The sequence below is a fragment of the Agelaius tricolor genome, unplaced genomic scaffold (genome assembly GCF_023055355.1).
Source record: "Agelaius tricolor isolate 1412-34295 unplaced genomic scaffold, bAgeTri1.0.p SCAF_1, whole genome shotgun sequence".
Taxonomy (NCBI): domain Eukaryota; kingdom Metazoa; phylum Chordata; class Aves; order Passeriformes; family Icteridae; genus Agelaius; species Agelaius tricolor.
In genome coordinates this window covers 98,021,166-98,045,695 of record NW_027269261.1, presented here as the reverse complement: position 1 = coordinate 98,045,695, position 24,530 = coordinate 98,021,166, and the positions used below count along the sequence as shown (strand labels likewise).

The 24,530-nt window shown below is 36.8% G+C and overlaps 1 protein-coding gene across 13 annotated transcripts in view; it reads left to right on the top strand.

Moving 5' to 3' along the window:
• ADGRB3 (adhesion G protein-coupled receptor B3) overlaps positions 1–24,530 on the top strand; it is a 446,577-nt gene that overhangs the window by 384,216 nt on the left and 37,831 nt on the right. For all 13 annotated transcript variants that reach the window (XR_011681988.1, XR_011681987.1, XM_071445405.1 and 10 more), the window contains 3 exons: positions 18,903–19,053; positions 19,616–19,685; positions 24,443–24,509. Coding sequence is in view for 11 of the 13 variants with exons in the window: in XM_071445405.1 (XP_071301506.1) it covers positions 18,903–19,053; positions 19,616–19,685; positions 24,443–24,509 (288 nt within the window). In the remaining 2 variants the exon portion in view is untranslated. The remainder of the gene's footprint in view (positions 1–18,902; positions 19,054–19,615; positions 19,686–24,442; positions 24,510–24,530) is intronic.

The window sequence follows — 24,530 nt, the reverse complement described above, 5'->3', positions numbered from 1 at the left end:
CTTTTGTCCTTGTGTTGGTAGCTGCTTAATTTAAGGAGTGCATACTGACCACTGTCATAAATGTTTTTGCCTTTGCACTCAGTGCTATAAAAATCAGTCAAAATATCTTGAAGTCTGGTGTAGAATGTGATGCAAGATTTTGAACCAGAGAATTCCGCTGAGCCTTCAAATTTTTTTTTCATCATAATGTGATAGGAAAAAAAAAAAGACTGCTAGTATCTCCATTTCCACTTCCATCAGTCCTTTCTGTAAGGACTTTTCACATGGCCATAACTCTTCATCGTTCTTCTTCCAACTACTTTGTCTACGTGTTTGTCTATGGCATGCTGATTACAAGATGCTGTAACCAACATTGCTCTTGTTATGGAAAAACTCTCTAAAAAAATATAATCTCAGAATGGTTCCCTTCATCTTTTTCTGTATTTTTTTTAAGTTGTGTGTGAGACTCTATAAATGTAAAAACTAAAAATAGTTTTTAAAAATCATTTCTTCATTATAGCCAGGCACTGTCTTATATTAGAAACACCCTTGATAGTAAAGGTTTTTCTAAAATTGTCTGAATTTCCTATTTATTTATGTCACATTTATGAATTTCCCAATTCATCTTTCAGTCAGAGAGATACCCATTTTTTGGACCTCAAATCTGTATTTACTAATGTACTGTATTTTTAACATCTCTGCTGTAAATGCACATATTCTGGTCATATATTTGGATATTGAGAACTATAGATGGAGTCATATCTGACCACAACCAGTTGTGCTTACAGAGAGTGGGTAAGCACTGCAATTAGACAGTCTGAATGATGGTTCTGGAGGTGCTCAGATGGTGAAGGTCCATGACCAACACCCGTCAGATACACAGCTTCCTGATAAGGGCTTTCCTGCAGGTGTACAGCAATTCTTTAGCTGGGTGGATTTGTCAGGAACCTACAGTAACATCTGACTGTGAGAACACTGATCACTGACATTCAATTTAATGCCCAGTGAGGTACAGACAGCAAATGGTTTTGTCTGTGTGTCCTTATAAATGCACAACTTCCCTGATGGGCTTTGGCTAATTCTTCACAGTTGTGACTTTCTCTTTTCCTCAATATTGCCTGATAAAATCCCTCTTTTGCTGCTAACATGCAAACTGTGTTGCTATTTTTTAAGGCTTCGTGAGACCTCACTTTTCCTGGTGTGAGATCTGGGTCTAAATAAAGCTGTGCTGGCAAACTAGCATCTCTGATGCTATCAGCTATCTTGTCTTTTATTAGTGTCTGGTTTTAACATTCTGTTTTTGCAGGGTTCAGCAAGACTGAACTAGACTGAACTGCAGCAGCTAAAACCTGTTTCTTTTTTTTCCTCCTCTCTTGCTCCTGGAACTCTCCAATAGATTTGGCATTATCAATTTTTTTTTTTTTTTTTTTTTTTTTTTTTTTGCCTAGCCTATTAATATGAAAATTCCCTTGTATTTTGTTGTATCCTTTTCTTTTACTGACTCTCGGGGAAGGGAAACATAGGGTCTTTAGCAATGTCACTGATATTGCCAATTATGTTAGCCCCTGATGCTGCTGATGTCTCTAGACAGAGCAAGGCCCTTGCAGTAGCCTTTATCACACAAACATTTGTAATCTTGGCTTCATTACTGCAAGGAGATGGAGTTGAGTTTCTTTCAGAAGTTTTCTCTTTTTCCTTAATTCACCCTTGCACTGCTGTTGCAAGGTTTCTTTTTCTATATTCCTCCTTCGGACAGCAAGATTCTTTCCACTTCATGTGTCACTGTAGGTGGCCACATATAACAAAGGCGCCTTAATATTTGAACTTCAGCTGAAAAAATTCTCAAATGTGGACATTCTTTCTGCTTACTGTCTTAATCCTTCTGCAGGTTGGAGTCCTCTCCTCTAAAAAATTGCACAGATCACTGCCCAGCCCATTGTTTCATATGTGGATATAAAGACGCAACTCCTTTCTAGTGGTCAAACTGAAATTTTCCAGCACCAGAAATAACAGTCAAAACAAATCTCTTGAGCAGACAGTATGGGCAACAGCTGTGGATCAGGGTGAGCTTTGCACTCAAACCCATCTGTACCTGGCAGGAGTTCTAACCCAGGCCCAGCTGTGAGGGTCAGATGAGCCTTGCAAACCTCCCTTCACCAGACTTCAACCCCACAGGCAAAGGAGATGCATTATCTGCCAGTGTTGTGGCTTTGGAATTTCCTATGGTGAACAATCCCCTTGCCAGTACAAAAAGGCACAGAGAGAGCAAAGATCTGGCCCATTCAATTTCAGTTGCCCTAGGAAGATTACTTCTTTGAAATTTATGACCATGTTTTGGCAGATATAATTCCATTAATTCTAGTGGCTTTGTTAACGCATCATAGCACATTTCTCAGATCCTTCACCTCTGGAAAAAGTGATGTATAAATATGCCTGTCATATCAATTTCAAAACAGACTAGAAAATGGGGTTACAGCAAGGTGAAACAGTCCAATGGCTGGGATAAACTAAACAAGTGCAAAGCTCGCTTGGTCCTGTTTAATGGAGTTAAGCCACAAGAGGAGTGGGAAGCAGTGCAGCTACTATTCTCAGTTGTTCATTTTTATTAAAAACATATACAATCCATTTCTTTTTTATTTTTGTAATAATTTCTTTCTGAAGACACCTGTTTCAGTGCCTGAAGCATTCCTTTCCTAAAAACTTGCTTTACAAATTAAATACAAAGAAGTATATATTTTTAAAGTAGAAAAATGTGTCAAGAAGTGTGTCTATCACGTTCAAGAAAGACCAAGCAATAATTCTTGTATCAAAACTGAGTGTGAAACCCAATATTTCTGTTAACAGAAAATTTAATGTTTCATCAGTTTGTTCTTTTGCTAAAAATAAACAAAACCAAAACCAAAACAAACAAACAACAACAACAAAAAAATCAAACCCAAAGGGAAAAATAAAACAAAGGGGAAAAAAAGGACCCAAAGAAACTCAAACCTCCAAATACCTTTGACTGGCTAGAAATATGCAATAAGACTATGAGAGATAAATATCACCAGCCCTCAATTTCAAGAATGCTATTTATATTTTCAACTCACAAAAGTAAACCAAACTCCAAAATATAAGCACAAACAGTTTTTCATTTTAAAAGAGAATTTATAGAATTTTCAGGAAGCTTCTATAAAACAAAACAGCTATAAAAAGCCAAATTTCTTGGCCTGTCTTCCATTACTAGGCTTTGAATCAAGTAATTAAACCCAGTAATTCAGATAGCCATGCAGATTCAAAATAACCTGGTGGATCCTTCATTGACTTCTTACTTTGCCTTTTTATGACTCTGGGCATCTTCCTGAGGCTGTCTACTTCAGTCAGATAGAATAGCAGAAGGCAAAAGGACAATATAAACAATACATGAAGCTATTTTTATGGTGTCTGAATCGGTCTCTATGGCAACATTTTTTAACCTATTTAGATTTTTTTTTAAATCTCTGTCTCTCTCTTTCCCTTCTTGCATTATTCTGTTGAGCGACAAATACTGATAGAAAGATAAACACAATGTCCACATACAAACACCTGTTGAGTTTGGAAGAATAGACACTTGTTTGCTTTGTATTTGACCTTTTGCTTAAACAGATATTTCAAAGATCTCACTGAAGTTCTTTCCTGTTCTTTGAGAAAAAATTACTAGGAAAAAAGAAAAATACATTCAACTTGCAATCCAATTATTCCAAACATGCATAGATGTAAAAATTTTTGAGTTTGTGCTTGAAGAGGGTGGTGTGTGTGTCATCATCACTGTTTTTTAGTTGAGGCAGACAAATACAGGCAGAAAATAAAATAGTTTTCCCAGGTCATCCAACCAGCTAGCAGTTTCACTTACTGTAGTAGCAGATTTACACATTCTCAGTACATTAACAAGTGGTTTCTGATATTACACTTTGTCCCTAAGCTCTCCTTATTTGGCAGGTTTATATATCTGGCTCACTGTATTCTTGCCTTTCCCTTCTGCTGTTGTATGAAAAATGCCCACAAACAAGCAGGAAATAGGACTATACCCCAAGAACTGCCAAAATTACTGCCTCAAACAGCTGGTAAATTCACAGAGAAAAAGATATCTTTATGAAAGTGGAGGAAATTTGTTTTTGAAAATCCTATTTAGCTGTAACAAACCAAAGTTTCATGTAAGAATTGTAGGTCTGAAATGTATGGTTTTTATTGGAGGACGAAAAGTTTAAACTGAAGAGTGCTGTCTATAATAATGTGAGGATGATAGTCCTGTGCAGCACTGGAGTGAAAGTGACTGGTGCTGGTCTGGGCTACCTGCAGAAGAGTTTTACTGAGGATCTGGACCTTGGTGAAACAGACAGCAGAGGAGTGCTTATTTTCACTGTGTAGATGAAAGGAATTTTCTTCACACTTGAAGAATTCTTATCCCTCATGAAGTGACCTGATTTTTAAAATTGTCTGGTATAATTTTGCTACCTGCCAGCTTTAGAACATTAGAACAGCAGTACCAGCTCAGCTCGGTGATCTGCCTTCTGCACTGTGCTGTCTACATTAACCAGACATACAGGAAGGGCTACAGAAACAGAGCATGAATGATCCTATCTCTGATATCACTTCATGACTTTTTGCAGTCAGCAATTTAAAGATTTTCTGAGCCAGGACCCCATCCAAAGCATCCATCAGTCAGGCTATTCTTTAATCCACTTCAAACTCATTTATCGCTTTGGCTACCTTCAAATCCTAAAGCAGCGGTTCCACATTTCAATTTTTGTTGTGTATCAATGACATAAAAATCAAATAATAAGTTGAGCATCCTAGTTCTAACACTTAAAATTTTATTTGAATGCAAATTGCATCATTTGTATCCTGAGCAGAGTTGTTTGTCTTTACAGTCACTCACAATAACTGGAAGTAAATTTTAAAAAGCACCACAGATGAGACTGATTCATGTGTATCCAACACTCAGACAAAATTGCAGATGATCGGCTGCATCCTGTTGGCTGTTATGCTTCATGCAAAACCCAGAGTGCTGTGATACAAGCCAAAGTGTCATCATTTCAGCTTCATCAGAATGTGCTTATATTTTTAAGCACCAGCAATTTTCTCACAAATACTATAAACTCTGCAATTTATTTAATTGAAAATTTAATATTAGATAGTTTTTGATTTAGAATAAGAAACTCTAAGACGAAGTTTTGAAATGTATTGGGGTAGTTTACTGAGATCAAGTGAGTAATTAAAATGGGTGTTCTCACCAGAATTAATTTTTTTTTAAAGAGTGTCAATATATCAACCAGTATTTTCATATCACATATAGACAGCAAGCTGTCTTACAACTGGACAACTAAATGTAGAATAAAAGAGTAAAAAAATAGTTTAAAAATATTTTAATTGCTAAAATTAGCAAAGTTATTTACAGGAGAGAGGGAAAAGAAAGCCACTAAATAGCCACTTCATCTGGATGAAGTTTATTCAACAGTAGTTCTACAGTAATTAGTAGCAAGCACTTACCATAAAGCCATCACAGCATTGCCACCTTCAAGGGCTGAAAACAATTTATCTTTAGAAACTATATTGCTAGCATGGATTGAGAAGGTAATATTAATGAAGGAAAGAATGAGGAAATAGCAGCACACTTAAAGCTGACTAGAACTAAAATCAATGACAAGAGGCAGCCAGACACACATGAGTAATTTATTAAGCAGTGATAGATTTGGGTAAGTAACACTGCAAAATCTGTCCTTCTTCAGATATGTGGGGCGAAGACAAATTGGCAGTTTTGTGAACTGAGAAATTCTGTCTGCCCTTTGACTGATATGTAAAACTGGACTTCAAGAAATGGACTTGCCCTTTTCCTACCTGACTTTCACTGATGTATTTGTGTCAAAAGCAAAATTAAATACCCTGGGGTAAAGACACTGCTGGAATTAAACTTCTGTCCAGGCATTGCCCTGGGTGATTATGTTATTGGCAGTCATGTTTATCTGGTGTCCTGGAGTGCTGGGTCCTGCACCAACACAGGAAGAGCACCAGGGCCTCCTCTCTCAAGGAGACTGCAGCTGACTCAGGCACAGAGCATATGCAGTTCACAACACTGAGGTGAAAGAAATAAAGGTGTAGGCAAGTCCAACCTCTCTGGTAAAATATATGTTCATTCACACAGTGATCTCATACACATTATTAGAGACTACAAATCACCTTCTTATAAAACATTAATATCTTCTGTGTGTGTGTTTAAGTGGCCACTGTTCTGCTGAATGGAGCAGCAGATTAAACAGCTCAAATAACTGTGGGAATCTCAGGCCATCTTCTTTCATGTGATACAAGAATAAAATGCCTTTTAAACAAATGTTCTTAATGGGGAATTTGTATACTGCCTGCTTCCTCCTGTCACTGCTTAGATGTTCACTGCTCAGAAATTTATATTGGATTTAATTTATATTAAATTGATCCTGTAGACTTTCTGGTTTCTTCCTGCTTCCTGAAATATGGAGACACTATAAGTCTTTTATTGCTGTAGGCATCTTTAATGGCAAGCTCTTCAAATTCCTTGGAAAGCATTATCTAAGAGCACAGATAATGCCCTCCTGAAGAAAGCAGTCATGTTGCTAGGCACTAGTTCTCTGTAGATCATCTTGCTGAAATCTCTATCCACTGTCTCCACAAATTTTTTCCTTCCTCATTTGGAAACCTCTTTTGTTCCCAGCAGGAAGCTCATGTTCTTAGACTCCCTGGGAGTTAAACAAAAATGAAACCAGTAGATATGAGGCCTTGCAGAGAGCTTTGGGTCCTCACAAGGCTCCTTAGAGTGACTTCCATAGGGAGAATGTATTTAGAACATATAGGAGGAAGAACCTTCTTCCTACTGGTATCTATGAGGAACCAGTGCTATCCTAAGAGTAATGATGTCCCAGATTCCTCCTCCAGATTGTGCTGACATATTACCTTACATCATAAGTATGGACTAACTCAGCTAAACCTTTTCTGTGGCTCTGTGAGAAGAAGCAGAGGGAAGTGGAATACAAGCATGAAAGCCAGGGCCAATAAAAAGACTGCTATTTCCCTTTTTCAAGAAACTGGGCCTGAAGTAATATGATAGAGGAGCTTTTATTAGTTACAACTTCTGCTGCATATGAGTGTTCTACAAAACCATTTCATCCTTTGTTCCTTTAAAACAACCAGGTTGTCATAGTGTTCTTCGTTAATAATCACAACATTACAAATTTTTTAAATCATGCTAAAGGAATCAGTGAAAGTTTCCCCACTGCTTTTTCATAAATATTAAACCTTTTTATCCTACTGGTTTAACATAGCAGATAAAGAGAATTGAATGAATGTGATTCCACACAATTTCCTCCTTTCTGGAAGACAATGCTAAGGTATTAACAGCATAAATGGTTTCACCTTTTATTAGAAAAAAATTCTTGACATTTTTCTTTTTTGTGCAAGCAATGAATAGAAGCTAATGTCAAAATACTAGCTGACTTTTTAACCTATTGTCCTTCCCATTCTCAATCAAGCTTCCATATACATGTGTGGTCACAGTCTCTTCTCTCTGGTTGTGGATACTATTGCTTTTATCTTTCAACTTCCATGAATTATCTAATTTGATTCCAGTAGCCATGGTAAAAAATGACAAGAAACTGCCTCCTTTGATTTTCTGTGTGCATAGGTATCCATGGCTCTACAATCTTCCATCGATGTGAAAATCGCTGATTTCATTAATATCATTAGAAACACATAATAACTCAATGTTTTGCCTCTTCTGTATTTAGAGGGACTCTAAATTTATAACCTATTTTTAGCTATGTTTTGTATTTAATAAAGCCCTCTATTAGAAATTAGAGATCCAGATGCAGTTTAATCCTGAGGATGAGGCAGCTTCATTGCCATTATGTGTATCTCTGCATGAACAAAAAATGGATGGGCTCTGAAACAACCCATGGCTAATGCATTAAAGGCATTAGAAATTAATATCATTACCATAAGAGGAATTAATGTGATTCATGATGCTATTGTATAATAAGTTTGCATTGACACTGCCAGTTCCCCAAAGTGGAGATTCTGTTCTTTCCCCTCACTCTGCATTCACTCTCACATACACAGGCTGACAAGATCTGATACAGAGCTGCAAAGCAGCCTCCTCTGTCTTCTGTCTGCTGAAAATATTGTTTTGCAATGCATTATCCATCCAAAGGTCACTCTACTTCCACTTGCTTTTCTAGTGTGATAATGTGCTGGGATTTTAAATCTACAGGGAAAGAATATATATTTCTGAAAATAAATATTAAAATTGGGTTTTCAATTAAAAGAAACAATAGAAATTGTTGAACTACATATATACATATATGTATCCCATAAACAACTTTCAGAAACATTTACATTATTTTAAGTGTCTGTTTGTATGTGTATGTCTACACATCCTATGAACAGGTCCAAAAGCATCTGTTGCCCTTTGTTCATAAGCATGTGTCGGGTCACATGCACACACACACTGCATTTGGGCTCTTTTTAGGTTTCTGTACTGGGTTTGGCTGAGATGGAGCTAATTTTCCTCACAGAATCCTGCAGGATATTGTGGTTTGGATTTTTGAATAAGAAGAGTGTTGATAACACACTGATGTTTTAGCTATTTCTGAGCAGTGATTACACAGCATCAAGACCTTCTCTGTTTCTCAGCTGCTCTGGCAGTGAGTTGGCTGAGGTGGACAAGAATTTGAAGGGAGGGAACAGAGCCAGGACATCTGACCCCAAATGACCAAGGGTTATCCCATACTGTAAGACAACATGCTCAGCAATACAACCAGCACTGGTCTTTTAAAGGTGCCTGTTGCTTGGAGACTGGCTGGGCAACAGTCTGCTGGTGGGAGGTGGTGAGTGACTGCTTTTGCATCACTTGGTGCAGGCTTTTTTCCCCTTCACTTATTAAACCATCTTTATCTCGACCCACAGGTTTTTCTCACTTTTGCTGTTCTGATTCTCTTCCCCATGTTGCTGGGGGAGTGATCAAGTGACTGGGTAGGTGCTTAGTTGCTGGCCCAGGTCAGCCCACCACATTTGCTCCAGCCCACTTCGTGTTTTGCTGGGTAAGAGAACAAAGTCAAAATGTTCTACATGCCTCTGTAGGTGGGCATGACCCCAAGCATTGGCATGAAGTCATCCATACTCTGGAATAATTAGCATGCCTCCTGGCATGATTTTGTCCCACACTAGCTCACATTATCCCCAAGCTCGGGATAGCTGGAACTGGCAAGAGACCAGTTTGGATGTGGCCACCTTATTTTGGAGTAGAAAGAAACTCACTAACACAGGCATTTTCTGTACCATTCCAGCTGGCTGCAGAATGAGTGAATGCTTTCTTATCCATTTTGTTAGGAAGTACAAATAGATGTAACCATAGCATATCTTTTAAAAAATTGCTTTATCTGTTATTTTTGAAAAATAAACAGAAGTTTTGTGGTATGAGAAGGCTTTGGATTGCCATAATGTAGATATTATCTCCCTTTCCTGGATTCTTTCAATTTTGGACTTAAACTACTTCTTTCAAAATGACCATTTCTTACTGTGTCCAAACTGCTTATCCCAAAAGACATTGTCCTTGGAGGAAAACTGAGCATGCTTGAAATTGAGGATGCTCTTAGGGGCAAAATCATCCTTTTCATTTTATTATTCTTAGATAAAGACTTTTAAGACATATGTATACACTATGATTAAAAAAAACAAAAGCAAGCCAAACAGAAAAAGAATGAAGGTAGGTGACATATGGCGCTGTTGTAATAGCATTGCAAAGCTATCACTTCAATGGTTTCAGTCAATCATGTAAAGGGATTAAACTCTTACAGATATGCAGAGAAGGAATCTTTGCTGATACCAGTATCCCAGACAGGAAGATGGACTGTTTTCATAAGGCAGGATTATAATCATCACAGTCAGACTAACTGAAAGACAACTGCAGGCTTTGTTGTTGAACTTCTCATTCTAGGCATCAATTTGATTGCTGAGGAAACTCCCTAAAATTACAGCAATTTTATTGTTAGCAAATACCATCAAAATCTAAAATAGAGCAAACAGATGATCTGATTTAAGAGTAGAGATACTCAAGTGATAACAACATTTTCTTAGAGGAAAAAATTATTTTACAAGAATGTTTCACTGGAGGGCAACACAAGGCAGTATTTTCTGCCTACCTAATGGCAGCTTTTCCTGGTAATTTGGTTCACCAGGACATCAGTTTGCACTGGCTACATTTGGATCCTCATGTAGGAATCTGAAATCCCACATATCAATATCCATTCCACTACCTTCTTATGTTATGCCATCTTTTCAAGGGAGCTCCTTCAATTCCTTGCCTTTGTCTGTGCCTGGACACCTCCTCCTCTTTTACTCAGAACTCCGTAGGGAGATCCCTCTCAACTGTGCTCTGAGCCACTCTTTTCTTTGCTGACATTGCTGACTCAGGTGTAACCCTTGTGCTTAGCTCAGCCACCTCTCCATTACCAGTCCTGGCTCATTGCCCCTAGCTGCTCACACAGCCTCCATCATGAACTTTTAAATAAATTAAAGTTGGGAAAGGTGGGAAGACTCAGGACCTTTGGAACATGGTTTGCTCATCACACTAATTGACTAATGGCTCTTGTATTCTCCATTCTCCAAACAGGTATAGCCATATAGCTGAAGCAAACAAATATTTCTTATAACCTAATATTACTTGCAGCAACCCAAAGAGAGATTTAAAAAGCTGAATATCTTTACCTAGTAAGCTGAAATGATTATACAGCACATCATATGTTACAGAGAAACAGCTTTTTCTTCACTGTTAACATAGTTGTCTCATTATTATCTCTTCAAATCTGCCAAGAGCATTTCTCTTCATTTAAGAGAGCACACTACACATTCCATATTTTAAAATTAAAGCAATATGGAATTTTCAGAGCCTAAAAACAGTTCCTGAGAAAGAACTGTCCTGAAAACCAAAGTGTAATACCATCAGTGAAGCTTTTTTATTACTGATCCATAATCTATACATGAATTTGCATAGTTCCCAAGTAAGTAGAAGTCTTTCTGACAGCCCAGTAGAAGCATTCTGACAGCCAGCATGCATTCTCTTTTCTCCTCTGAGTTGCTAGTTCCCTAGTTGCAGAGACTTTTCAGGCCAAACTGTGCATGCATTCATATGAACCCAGTCCCTTCTGCTCACACTTCACATTCAGTTCTGCTTCTATATTGCTGTTACCCACAATGATATACAAGAACTTAATTTTTCAATGGTTTTCAGAGACCAGGTTGCTTTTTCTTGCCCATCAATTCAAAAACAAATCTATATTTTATCCACAAATCTACATTTTATCCTTCTTTAAATAATAGTTCTTTCAGACTTTCCAACACAAAACCTCACAAAGCTATTTTTATAGAGCAATTTTTCAAGATAGCATCAATATCAATTCAATTTTTTAATTCTAATTCCTCAATAGCTCAGTAATGAAGAAGTTGTTTCAAGAAAGATACCAGTGATTTCCACTTTTTTGCCTAAACTGAGCATCATCACTGAAAAGAGTCTTCTCTGGTACAGGGAAGCATCATTATTACAGCACCGTGATAGCAATTTGAGACTAATTAGACAGGAAGGAATTGAAAAAAATTTGTATAAATTTATTTTATGCTTTGGAGTTTTAAAGGGCTTCTTATTTTCTTTTATTCTGCCTGTAAACCTCTTGTTCTGAGCTTTACAAACTTCAAAACACACTTATTTGAGGTCACAGTTAACATACTAAGTTTTTTTGTCCTGACCGAGCTGACATTTACCTTGTTTAAAGTGTTTAACATCAAAGTCAACACAATACATTCATGATGTGAAGTAGGCCATATTCACTTAGCAGAAAAAATGCTCATCCAATACTTTGTAAACATTTAAAGCACTTAAGATAAGAAGTGAGATCACAAGCTTCTGCTCATGCACATTTCATCCCTTATTCTATAGGTGCAACAACCATTATAAAACCCAATTAAATTGATGGGAGTCTTTCCACTGACTGTGAACGAGTAGAAGATCCTATTCCTTCATTTTCCTGCCTGCCCAGGAAAATACACATCTTCACAGCACAAAGGCAGAAGGGGAGGAGATTCTGTTGCCAGGTTTTGTAATCGAAGAAAGTAAATTGCCTCTGAGTAACCTGTTCTGTGATACTGCTTGTGCAGAACTCATTTGCTTAAATATAACCTGGCAATAACAATCCAAACCAGGCAGAGGACTAAAATGAGTGCAAGTGTAAGGAAATTGTATGAGAATTGTCTTCCACCTGGCTTTCAATTTACTGTAGGCATGTCACCAAGAAAGCAATTCTAAGTTAAACAATACAAGCCTGAGCTTTGTACAGACAATCTCCAGAGAATGCTGCAAACAACATGGAATGAATTTTACTGTCTTGTATATTAGTCATAGCTCAGCATAATATGAATTATCCAGCTGGACATCTTGTCTCTGTCCCTCCTAGTCACCAAAATGAGACACAAATATTTCTATAGCCCCAAGGCAAATTAGCACAAGACAGCTTCCATCCCTTAGACCTGAGTCCCCCAGGGCAGGAGGACACTGAGTGCAAGCTGACCATCAGGAAGGGTTCCTGGCCCATGGCTCTCTTTTCGTCTCTGTGTGGGCCTGGGCTGGGACATTAACTTTTGGCCCAGGTCAAAACTCTGCCAAGGAATTTACTAACAATTTATGCACATGCCAGTGCATAAAGGATACCTTTGCAGTTACTAGTGCAGACATTCTGCCACATGACAGACTGAGAAAGGTTTGCACATGCAGCCAGAAACTTTACTGAATTCTTTTTCACCCCAAAAAATGGGAGACTGTCTCTTCATATCAAATTAATAGAATTATTTTGTACTATATGTATTATAAACCTGGAGAAGAATAGTGGCTAGCAGAGGAATTATTTTGAATAAAACCCAGCAGTTCTCCATAGGCATAACTGATGCTGCAGTACAACTATGCTGTAAAAAATTTAAATGCAGAGGTTGTTGATATGAGTGGTAGAGGTGACAGCTATCAAGGGAGAACTTTGAAGAAAAGTAACTCCAAAGGGCAGAAGTTAAAAAGAAGGCTCCACAGACATAATGGATCACATATAAACAGCACTTCTATTGAACTCTGCACCAGGGAAAAATAGGAGACATTCCGACTACTAAGTGTGAAAAGAGATTGTAAATGCTTTACTCATAGAGGGTTGATTTTTAGAAATATCTTCAAGGTAAATCTTGATAAAAGAGGAACAGGAACTGAATTTGTTAGTAAAATCTGAAGAAACTTTAGGAGAAAATAGTAAGAAGGATATCAAAAGTGTATGTGCAAAGCACAAATGCAGAGAAAAATTACAATTTGATGTGTAAGTTTACTTCCAGATACACTTATACTGTTGCAGTAGGATCACTGTGGTTATATTGTCAGATAAAAAGACAGATTCCAGAAGAGAAGAAAAACCTTAAATCGAAGTAGCTGAACAAATTATATTGCACCCTAAGACTGGGCACATGAAATGGTCCCAAAGTTTAGCAACTATTGTGATAATTTGCATATGATAACAAAAAGAAAAGAAAAATAAATTTTTTTATTGAAAAACATTTGCTGTGAGATTGCCATGCTGTTGATAAAAATAGGAGCATAATTGTAAACAAAATTAAAGGAACTGCAGAAAGAGCTGGGTCATTTACAGCCATCTTATATGCTATTTATCAGAACCTAGAAAGGCATCTTGCTTGTCGTGGGTAAACAAAATGATTGAGTAGAAGGACAAAAAATTGAGTGTCCTTAGTTATCACTCATTATCTTTGTAAGGCAGATCACCTAATTGCTCAAAGATTACTGCTGTTGCACAGCAAAAACAGCTTGCTTTAAAAATCCAAGTAAAAGCTCCCATTCACGTTGTCTTGTACTGCATATAGAATCCTTCCGTATAATAATTAACTGTATATCTCATCACACAAATTCAAGTCAATTAATAATTATTCTGGGCTATCATGTCAGATATCAGACCAAAATGTAGTGAAGTTAAACCACTTGAGTCTTCAACTGCTAAGAACACCAGAAAAGACTTTTAGAAGATCCCTAAGTTTTCCTTTGTGTTAATTAAAATAAACACTTTCATAGATGTTGGTTGAAAACACAAATAACATTATTTCAGAACAATTATTTCTACTATATTGCTATTAACAATCTCAGTATATCTGATTTCCTGAGTTCTTTGCTAGAACAAGTGGTGTTAGCAGCACAGTCTGTCAAAAGAAAGGAACATGGGATTTTTTAAATGGTATCTTTAAAGCTTTATGATGTCAACAATATTAATGATCCTGGAAGAGAAACTGTAAAGACTTCAGCTATGATTTCTCAGATATTTAAGATGCTAAGAGTTTCAAATAAGTTTGCAACTGAAGAAACAGCCTCTTTAGCCATATTTTTTCTCATTGCAAACATGTCTCTCCTCCAGAAAACCACTCCTGAAAAGAATGTTCTTACTTCTTTGTCCCACAGTCTCTGAAAGTCTATTTTAACATGTCACTTTATAAATCAGTATTTAATCTTTCATTCAATATCATCTGACCAATATACTGTATCTCTGTATTCTGGAAGTCTGCTACTCCTGAGACAAAGACTTACTCAAGTCAGTTCAGTTTAAAAATAGATGATAATAAAAAAATAAAATTCAGAATAATAAGCAGTGTCTTATTTTATGAATTTACATTTTTGATTTAAAAAGGGGAAAGATACACTGTTTGAGAGTAGATGGCTTAAGAGTGACTAAAAGAAAATAAAATATACAAAATTCTATTTTGTCATAGAATTACTTTTCTGCTTTTTACTGTGTCATTTGCATTATCTTTGGGTTTTTTGCTCTTAGTTTCATTTATTCATTATTCTGGTCTTTAGGTGCTCTTTGTGAACTCCGTGCATGATCAGAACATCATAAGAATAGCACCCATTTAATTTATCTTGTTAGGCTTATCTCCGCAGAGAGAAGTCAAAGGCAAGATTCCAATCTCTAAGAAATTTTATTATTTAAATGCTTTTCTACTACCTCTTATTTCTTCTTCATGAAATAATCTGAGTCAATTTTAGCCCTGTTCATTTTGCTACCACCAATACAGATTTCATTTTTCATGTTCATCTTCAAATAGCTTTGATTTTTATACTGTTTATCAGAATCCAGAGAGAGTCAACAAGTTTGTTGAAGGAAAAAGAACTGGTTTCAGGGCCAGAAAACAAATCAGGCATTCTTACTTAACTCTCTTTGCCTTTGTGCGAAAAATCTACAGCAGAAGACACTGCTATTAAAAAAACCAAACAAACAAACACATATTTTTCTATTAAAAAATACCATTGTTCTTTTAAAAAAACCCAAAACACAACAGCCAAATGCTCAAAGAATGTTGAGAAATTCTTATTTTGAGGTTACATTTGTGACCTACTTTGCAGGTCATAAAAATTGATGTATTCTCTACTTCACTCGTAATTATTATATAAAAATATTAAAGTTTAGAAAATGTAGCTTTGAATTTCCATTGTTTTTTAGATTTCTCAGCTGTGCTTCAGTACACACATTTGAAGTAGGTGTCTTACAAGTATGAGAGAAGGAAATCATTTGTTGCCTGATGTGTGTTCTTGCTTTCATTAGTATGTTGTTTATTAAAAAGGGATGAATGGTCTTACTTAGATATTCCAGGTAGCTTAACACCTGAGACTCAATTGAAGTCCATGAAACCATGCATTCTGAGGACAGAAAAGCTCCTTCCCCTCTCTTATAAGTAAATATGGGGAGCCAAGAACAAAAGCTGTGGGAGGAAGGGGAGGTTAGAGTAAAAGTTTACTTAATTTCAGAAGCGTGAAGAAATAGTGAATAAATTAAATTTAAATTAATTTTGTTGCAGGTTGACAGGTCCTCAGCACAGGTAATTAATTCAGTGAGTTTTAATAAACTAGAATTAGAAGCAAATGAGAAACATCTCCTCCTAAAGCAACGGGGAAGATGTGTACCATTATCTCTTGGTGCAGGCAGGCTGACACACTGCAGCTTTCTGTGGGTGCTGAGCCACAAGGTTTGAGTGATGCTGCTGCTCAGACTGAGGGGAGGTGGCGGTCCCTGGCCAAGGAAGAAGAGGAGAGGAAGGAGCAATTGGCAGTAGTTCATAACTTGGTGAGAAAGAAAAAATGCTAATGTATATTTCTAAAATCAGGCATATTCAATGGCTCATTTAATAACAACCTTCGGTGGAAATGGATTTTTGTTTCTATTTGGAAATTGACTTCCCAGATGCGTTGCTTTCCCAGACAGAACAGCGTTGTTTCCTTATTTATTTATCAAAGGGGAAGAATAAGGAAGTCCATAAAAGCCAGCTTTCCAGTGGGGTACTGGATAGCTGTGCTGAGCCCATGGCTATGCCTGGGAGGGGGCAGTTTTGTTTGCCAGGACGGCTCCTCTTGCAGGGAGGGAAGCTGAGATCTCTGCAAGCACTGCCTGCACATGAACCTGCCATCGCAACCCCACAGCGGTTGTTTGGTGATGTTTGCAGGCTGATTTGCATATTTTTGATGGCATGTGATGCAAATACACTGTTCTATCAGTGGTACAGACTTACCATTGTTGTTCATTAAAGACCTGTCTGCTGCTCACAAGAATTAGATATAATCAGCAGTCATATATTGCAGCTAGAGCACAGATCGCTTTTCATAAAACTTGCTTCTGTCTTCTCATTTTCTGCCTAACATTATCATTAACATTTTCATCACAGCTCTTTCTTCCACAGTAGCCATGTCCACATTTGTCTCAGATTATTGTCATCTTCTCTTTTTTTCAAAATAGAGGATAAATTATTAATTAAATCCTACACTGGGCACTCAAGTCAACCATAAGAGTTAGCAGTGTTTTCACCAAAAAGATCAGGATTGTTTGTATTTACATTATTTATAAGGGAAATAGTATATTCACCTTTTCTTTTTTCAGGATGTGTTTTTACCTATGCAGTTCCTCCATAAAAGATTCTGTACTGTTCCTCAGTAAAAAGTAATTTTGTTGTCAAATTCTTGCTCTGACAGAACTCTCTAGCTTTTGCAAGAACATTGATAGGAAAACAAATTAAAATTGCATAATAGGAATTAATAACATATGAACCAGCTAGTTAAAGAAAGGCAGTTTATGAATTTTCTATTGTGTTTATTGTGTGTTTCAATGCAGAACTTACATTTTAAATATGTGGGGTTTGGGGTATTTTTTTCATGCACAGGAAACACTGCTATTAGTCAGACTTCAGCTGGATAGATTTTATGAATCCATATACCTTAGGGGCATCTAAACATAAGAATTAATGGCAAAGCCTAGGATGGAATACCTACTGCCTTTTCAGGATCTGTTGTTTTTTTCCAGTTTACATTACTTGGTTTGGTTTTTTTTTATTATCAGCAGTTCTCTTGCATATCTTTGTACAGAACTCCTTTCCTCTAGATTTAAATAGATAATTTGATACAGGGTTTGAAGACAAGGTGTTTGTCACATCTATAAATTCAAAGCAAGAGAGCATTACATTTTGAGTCTTCAAGTTCATAAATTTTTGAAAGTTCAGATGTCAGCTAATGCTAATGTCAGTTGGTATCAGCTATTTATTTAAGATAACTGTTGGAATTACCCAGCACAACTGATTTCAAATAAGAATCTGGGGAAATTAACACCACAGAAAATTCAACTCAAAACATATTGGGAAGTAATTGAGAGCATAAAAAGAACTAAAAAGCATGAATGGTGTAATACATGGGTGTCATAAATGTTGTATCCTTCCTATCAGCCTTGAATCAGCAATATATGCAAGTACCTATATATAAGCAGGAATGTGCATATTCTCTCCCTAAATAATTTGCTCAACTGGGATTTTAGTACAATAAGTACAATTTAGTACAAACTTTTGACACAAGGCTAAGCATAAGGTAGCTATTAGATGTGTATGATGCATAAAGAAATAATCATAAAGTAATATCTTTCATTTTTTCCATGGGTTGACCTCATTGATGTTGGGGGTGTGAACTGTTCTTCCTTTTAATCTTAACATAATGTTGACACTTTAATTTGTGCTAAGGATAAATTGTGCTAGTGATATTCTCAACATTACTGGTGTAGTCTTGGTTCTGGGGTACTATGCAGACTGCATTTTATAGCCTGCTGCTGGCATTTTAAGCAACACAGTGGAGCACAGATCATTTATGCCAAGAAGCTCATTTACGCAAGCTACAATGTCAAGTTTAATTAAGGGCTACAGTGACAAAAGAAAGCCAATTGCATGTGCTCAAAATACTTTTCAGATGACAAATGACTGATACCCATAAAAACAATATCCAGGGCAACTGTTAAGGTTATGATACTTAAACTAGCCTAAAAATATCTAAAGCTAATGTTCTATAAAATTTAAATTTGAAAAATAAAAAATTCAACTTTAAATTTTATAATCAGGGTCTTTCTTCATAGAGGGAAATAAAATGTAACTGGTAATTAGGAGCATTTCTATCCCCACATTTTCTCTGTTCAGCTCTATGTGATTTTATAATCAGTAATTTTGTAACTGGCTTACCAGAATGGCTTTATGATGGTCCCTGGTGAAAGTAAATGTGTAGAGAAAAATCTGCTGGCATGACTTATTTTGTGTTTTTGTCCCTGCTCAGAACACTCAGTGTTTAAGAAAACAAGTCAAAACCTCTTCTGCCTAATCCCCATCAACATTTCTCTCTCTTTCTCTTGCTCTTTGTGGCCACCACATCATAAAGGGAGAAAAGGGAGAGTTGATGCTAAGGATAAAGGTCAAGATGATAGAATATGACAACTCTTTGACTTGAAAACAGAAATGAGTGTCCCTAATATTCAGCATGAGCTTCTCTTTGCTCCCTGCAGGGCATCTGCACCACAACCACCGCATTTTTACACTTCTTCTTCTTAGCTTCATTCTGTTGGGTTTTGACAGAAGCGTGGCAGTCATATATGGCTGTTACTGGAAAAATTAGGACACGACTCATAAGGAAGCGTTTCCTGTGCCTTGGATGGGGTAAGTCAGTAAAATTAATTTCCTAAGAATCATTGGAATGAAACATTTAATGCAGTGGCAATGTTAATAATATAATCATTTTCTTCAGTAAAACTGAAAAATAGTAGACAGCAAGTTACTAAAAGGAAAACTAGGTTAGAAGCCTTTCCACTGTATCTCAAGCTCATGGTATGCTGGTGTATAATGTAGCATTCTTTTCTAAATATATTTTAACAAAATTTTTGAAGATTTTCAGCAAGGTAGTGTAATATCAAGAAATCAAAATAAAACAAGAAAGAAACATTCTCTGAATATTCATGAAACCCCTTTCAAGCTAAGACCTGTCAAATGTATCAGTAATTTAGCTACATCAAAGCAGTACACCGTGGGCAGAAAACAGTGTCCTCCTCCCTGCCAGAGCTTTAGAAAAACAAACCCTACAACAGCAATGTGCTTCATTAAATAATTCATTCCATGTAAAATTGCCCATTTTGCATTAGCTTGCCCTGTCATTTTTGTCCAGGCAGAACAGCAATATTTTACTCAGCATCTACTGATTATTGTTGTTTTGGTTTTTTTTCAGGACTGCCAGCATTAGTGGTTGCAATATCAATAGGCTTTACCAAGACAAAAGGATATGGAACAGCTCACTAGTAAGTCAATCTGAAATGATAAACTATGTTTTTATTGACCAAGATTGTCATACCCATCAGGAACTGCATAGCACGCTCTACAGCTATCCATTCACACCTGGCATTGCACTGAGAATCACTGAGTGATCCACATAAGAACAAAGAGAAAACAGCATGCCAGTCTTGGACTGAGCTCAGCAAAGCACCAGGAATCCCATATTTCATTTGAGATTTTGAAATAGCAAGCTTGTAAGAAGCACTGAGCATTAGGTCCACGTAAACAGCTAACATTTATATAGATTTAAAAAAGAGAATCTTAAATGTTCTGGGTAACCTCTGCCAACCTTTAAACTTGTCCAAAACTGTACCTTTAAGAGCCTCTTTGGCACTCAGGTTTCTGCACACCAAGCAGGTACCTCGAGTTTAATGCCCCTGAGCAGCTTGGAGCCAAAGCCCTTCAAATGTCTCAAAACAGTTCTGCCATCCATCCCCTCTCTCCTGGACACCCTGATCCAGTCCATTTCCTGGACTGAGCTGTATCTGAGAGACAGAAAGGAGGAAATCTGTCTCTCAGATTCATTTACATTCAACTAATAGAGTACCAGTTTAGCCACCTGGCTGGTTCCAGTGTGTATTTAGCACCTTGGAAAATTGACTCCTCAGAGAGGCTGCCCTTCAATGTTCTGACGAAGAAGGAGCTGAGCCTTCCTTCTGCCAGTGGAGCACTCCAACCACCATTATCTATGCAAGAGTGTGCTTCCTTTGGTCAGCCTGTTTGGAGCTCTCCTCACTCACATTGCCTAAGAAATTAAGTATGCATCTGGACAGAAAGAGGAAATATGACTCTGTAGACTGGTAATGAGGGCATTCATCAGTGATGTGGATGAGTAAGGTCAAGTCTTCACTTCAATGAATATTTAATTATTCTCTTTAGCATCATCATTGAGATCAGGATTCCCCCTCCCTTCCCTGTATGTGTCATCATCTTGGCACTCCAGCTCTGGGTGGGTAAGAATACAAAACCAATGCTCCTCCTGAGTTCTGGCTCCAACCACTAAGCTCTGTAGTTATAAACTGTGACAACGTCCATCTTGAGTTTTTTAATGAGGAATGTCTTATGTAACTGAAATGCTTAATTACACTTAGAGCTGGCAAGTGCAACAGTGGTCTTAGTCCCCTTTTGAGTGTTATATTGAGAACCTACTCCTCTGAATTATTTTTTCATCTTGCTGGCTTTTTTTTTTTTTATTATTTAGTCCTTGAACCTCAACTGGAAAACCATTTAGGCTGTGAGAATTACAAATCACTAAATAAGGATGTCCAGACCCCCATTGGGGATGTAGCTCTGTCCCTTGCAGGATTAATCCCATTACATTTGCTCTACTGAAATCATTCATGTGTGAGTACTTGCTTTAGTTAACATTTCTTCCTGCTTCCTTCCTGGGCTGAATGCATTTTTAAAAGAGGATATTCTGAAATATTCAGACAAAGCAACAAATCATTCATTAAGAGCAACCTGGAAAGTAAAAAAGAGCAGGTCTCTGTACATGTAAAAGCTCTTCTCCCAGGATCCAAATCCAGCTGACATGGTACTATGGGAGAAAAGATCAAATGAAGGCGTACAAGGGACAAACAGAACCATAATTCAGCTTTTTCATCTTATTTGCAAATATATTTTCTTGGCATTTGACATCAGAGTTACATAAGGAAAACAGTGAAGACAAGGAATGGAGATTCCTCCTCCATCACCAGCTGATGTGCTGTCCCACTCCAGAAGGCAGCAAAGAATTTTGTCTCATGACAGCTGTCGGACAGTGTAAAAGCAGAGCTCCTGTCCTGCTCCTCCTACCATAACTAAAGCACTTGTGTAAGTTTTTTAATTGCTTACACTATATTTTGCCTAATTGGTTTCAGTCAGTTACACACATGCTGCTATCAGAAACACACCCTGTTGCAAACTATTCATGCTCTTGAAGATGCTCATTTTTAGAACATTAAAAGTGAAAATTAAGGAATTTATTCCAGTTCCATAGTCCCACACATGAAGAGATTCATGGAAAAGGAGAAGGTCCAAGAATCTTTGCAGCACCTCTCATTTCTCTATGTTGTATGTATGATGAGAGTGCTTGAATTGTTCACACTGGAGCCATTTCTGTGATCATCAGTCTCTGATTTCTGTCTTTTTTTCTGAGTCCTAATTATTAGACAGTTATATTTCTGTATTTTTTAAACTGCATAAGAAAAATATTTCACCCAGACACTTGGAGGGATACAGATATAGGGATAGAGATAGAAGCTGAAGGGATTTCCTAAAAATAATTTAAAAACCCAAAGAGACAAGCTTTTAGATATTTCAGGTTATCTGGAAAAGAGTAATGTGTCTGAAAGCTAAATAGCTTTTTCCAGCCTTTAATCTACTAAATATTGTTGCTATCTCTTTTCAGACACTCACAGCTAGGAAAGCATCACTACTAAAACTTACAGTTAATAAACCTGCTCATGTTAACATACAGTGGAGATAAATTCCAGGAATTTATTGTAGCAGCAAAAATCAAAATTCTATCATAGTCATACTCTTGCCATGCTCTCTTAAAAGCAACCAATCTCCTGGAGAGTATCAAGCATCTCACAAAATGCACAGGACACAGGAGCAAGTGTACAGATGCTTCATCACTCGGCAGAATTTTATGATCATGTAACATGGTCCCATAAAGCCACCAGTGGCTGCTCTTAACACTAATCAATTTATATGGCTTTCTGCTATGTGCACATCAGGGAGAAAGAAGAGAACATGAGAACAAAATAAAAACAACTATAAAACACAGGGAGGGGAGGGAAACTATCAGAGCAAAGAAAGAGGAGAAGGAAAACTAGTAAAAAATCAACAGGAATTGCCTCGTGGTATAGGAAGGCACCTGAAAATCTATCTGCAGTCAGTCTTCAACAGAAGAAGATGGAGGAAAATTTATTTTCAGTCATCAGCTAGGAAATGTTAAATATATTACAATAATGATGTCACACACTGGTGAAAATCCAGACTGTTGAAAATTCAGATTGTGTAAAAATGAGGTTAAGTGAAAAAAAGGACAACCTCTACATTTTTTTCCAGCTCTGCCTCTAAGCAGAAATCACTTTTGAACAGCCATTTTACTTGATAATATGGAAAAGAGAGGGAAACATTTTTCCTTTATCTCAAAGTGTTTTGTGATAAAAACTTTTATTTTTTATTTAGGACCCTTTTTTCAGCACAGGTAACTGAAGTTATTTTCAAACTACAATACATCAACAACTATTTTTATGAACTGCTGTTTCTGTCTCCCATTAACATGAAAATTTTTATTACAAGTCCTAATTACTCTAAGTGGTCATCTTCACTAAGTTTGAAAGTTCATACTGGTAAGGAAGTGCTCTATGAATGCACTTCCCCCTCTCAGAAGTCTGTGTTCCCAGACTGATAATAATAACCTAGCTTTTGAAAAAACAGTAGGAAAAACTGCCGAAAAATTTGAAAGCATTTTTCTTTGACATTGCAAAAATAAATTGAACATTAGTGTTGTAGGTGGTTTTTGAAGTAGGATGTAAAATAGCTTGGCATATACTACCTTTTTAACTGTGAAGCAGATAGGAACTATTTGCATCCTTTTATCATTCCAGAATTTAGCACACTGGTGCTGTTGCATTCATGTGACAGTTTTCACATGGCTTCATTGCAATGGAAAATGCTTTTGTTCCTTGCAGTGAGAATACCAGCCGTAGCAGACCATTAATATTATGGTGTGCCTGCAGTTATTTTACTGGGTTTTGGAACGTACAAAAGCACTGATGGAAAATAAAGAAGATATGTGTGATTCTGATGTGAATGTTTCTGGATATGAAATCCAAGTAAATTATTTGAATGTATATGCTAGTTTCCTCATATGTAGGTGTGATCATGCATTCAAATAAACATGCTGTTCTTTGAATGTGTAATCACTGGGAAAATAGCACAGCTGCATTTACTTCAGTGTGTGTAGCTCCTGTTCTTTTGCAGATTTGAAAAGTTTTACATCATATTATATCAAATATTTAGAATTTGATTCTGTAAGTGCTCTGTGTTTGGAAATCTGATGGTTTTTAGTGAAATCTCTGATGCAGAATGACAAACTCTTTGAGATTAGGAGGTCTCCAGAAAATACAGTTCTCAGATGACTTAAAATATACATTTAAATTGTTTGCAAAATATTAGAAGGAATACAGAACAGATCATATATCATATATTATTTTTCTCTAATGGACGTATTGTCTTTAAGGTGTAGTTCTAATAGCAATTATTAAATGACAGGATATGCAGAAACCTGTTTTTTTCTGAAGTTCCATATTACAGGTGCTTGACCATTTCATCACTTTTAAGTATAGAACTATCAGATGTAGTAAGCTAGAAATGTTTCTAGATGCCTATTTGGCAAGGCCTGTTCAGTTAACTCATCATACATGACTAGAGATTCAATAAATTTTTGCAAACTTACTTTCTGTTTTGGTCTTTATACGTTTTGGTCATTTCAGTTTATGTGTAACTCATGTTAAAGACTTTGAAATGTTAACCACTAGTAATGGAAATATCTTTCACTTCTGTCTTTCACTATCTCTGCTTCTTCATATCAACAAGGCAGTTCTTTTTTGTGTGTGCATATGAATCTCATACATCAGAAAAATATGCTGTATTAATTATTAATGCTCTCTTGACAGTGTGTTATGCTTATTTTTAATTTGTGTTAGTTCTTCTCTAATGTTCTTTCCAGCTGCTGGCTGTCTCTGGAAGGAGGGCTACTTTATGCTTTCGTTGGACCTGCAGCTGCTGTTGTCTTGGTAAACATTAATCTAATTCCC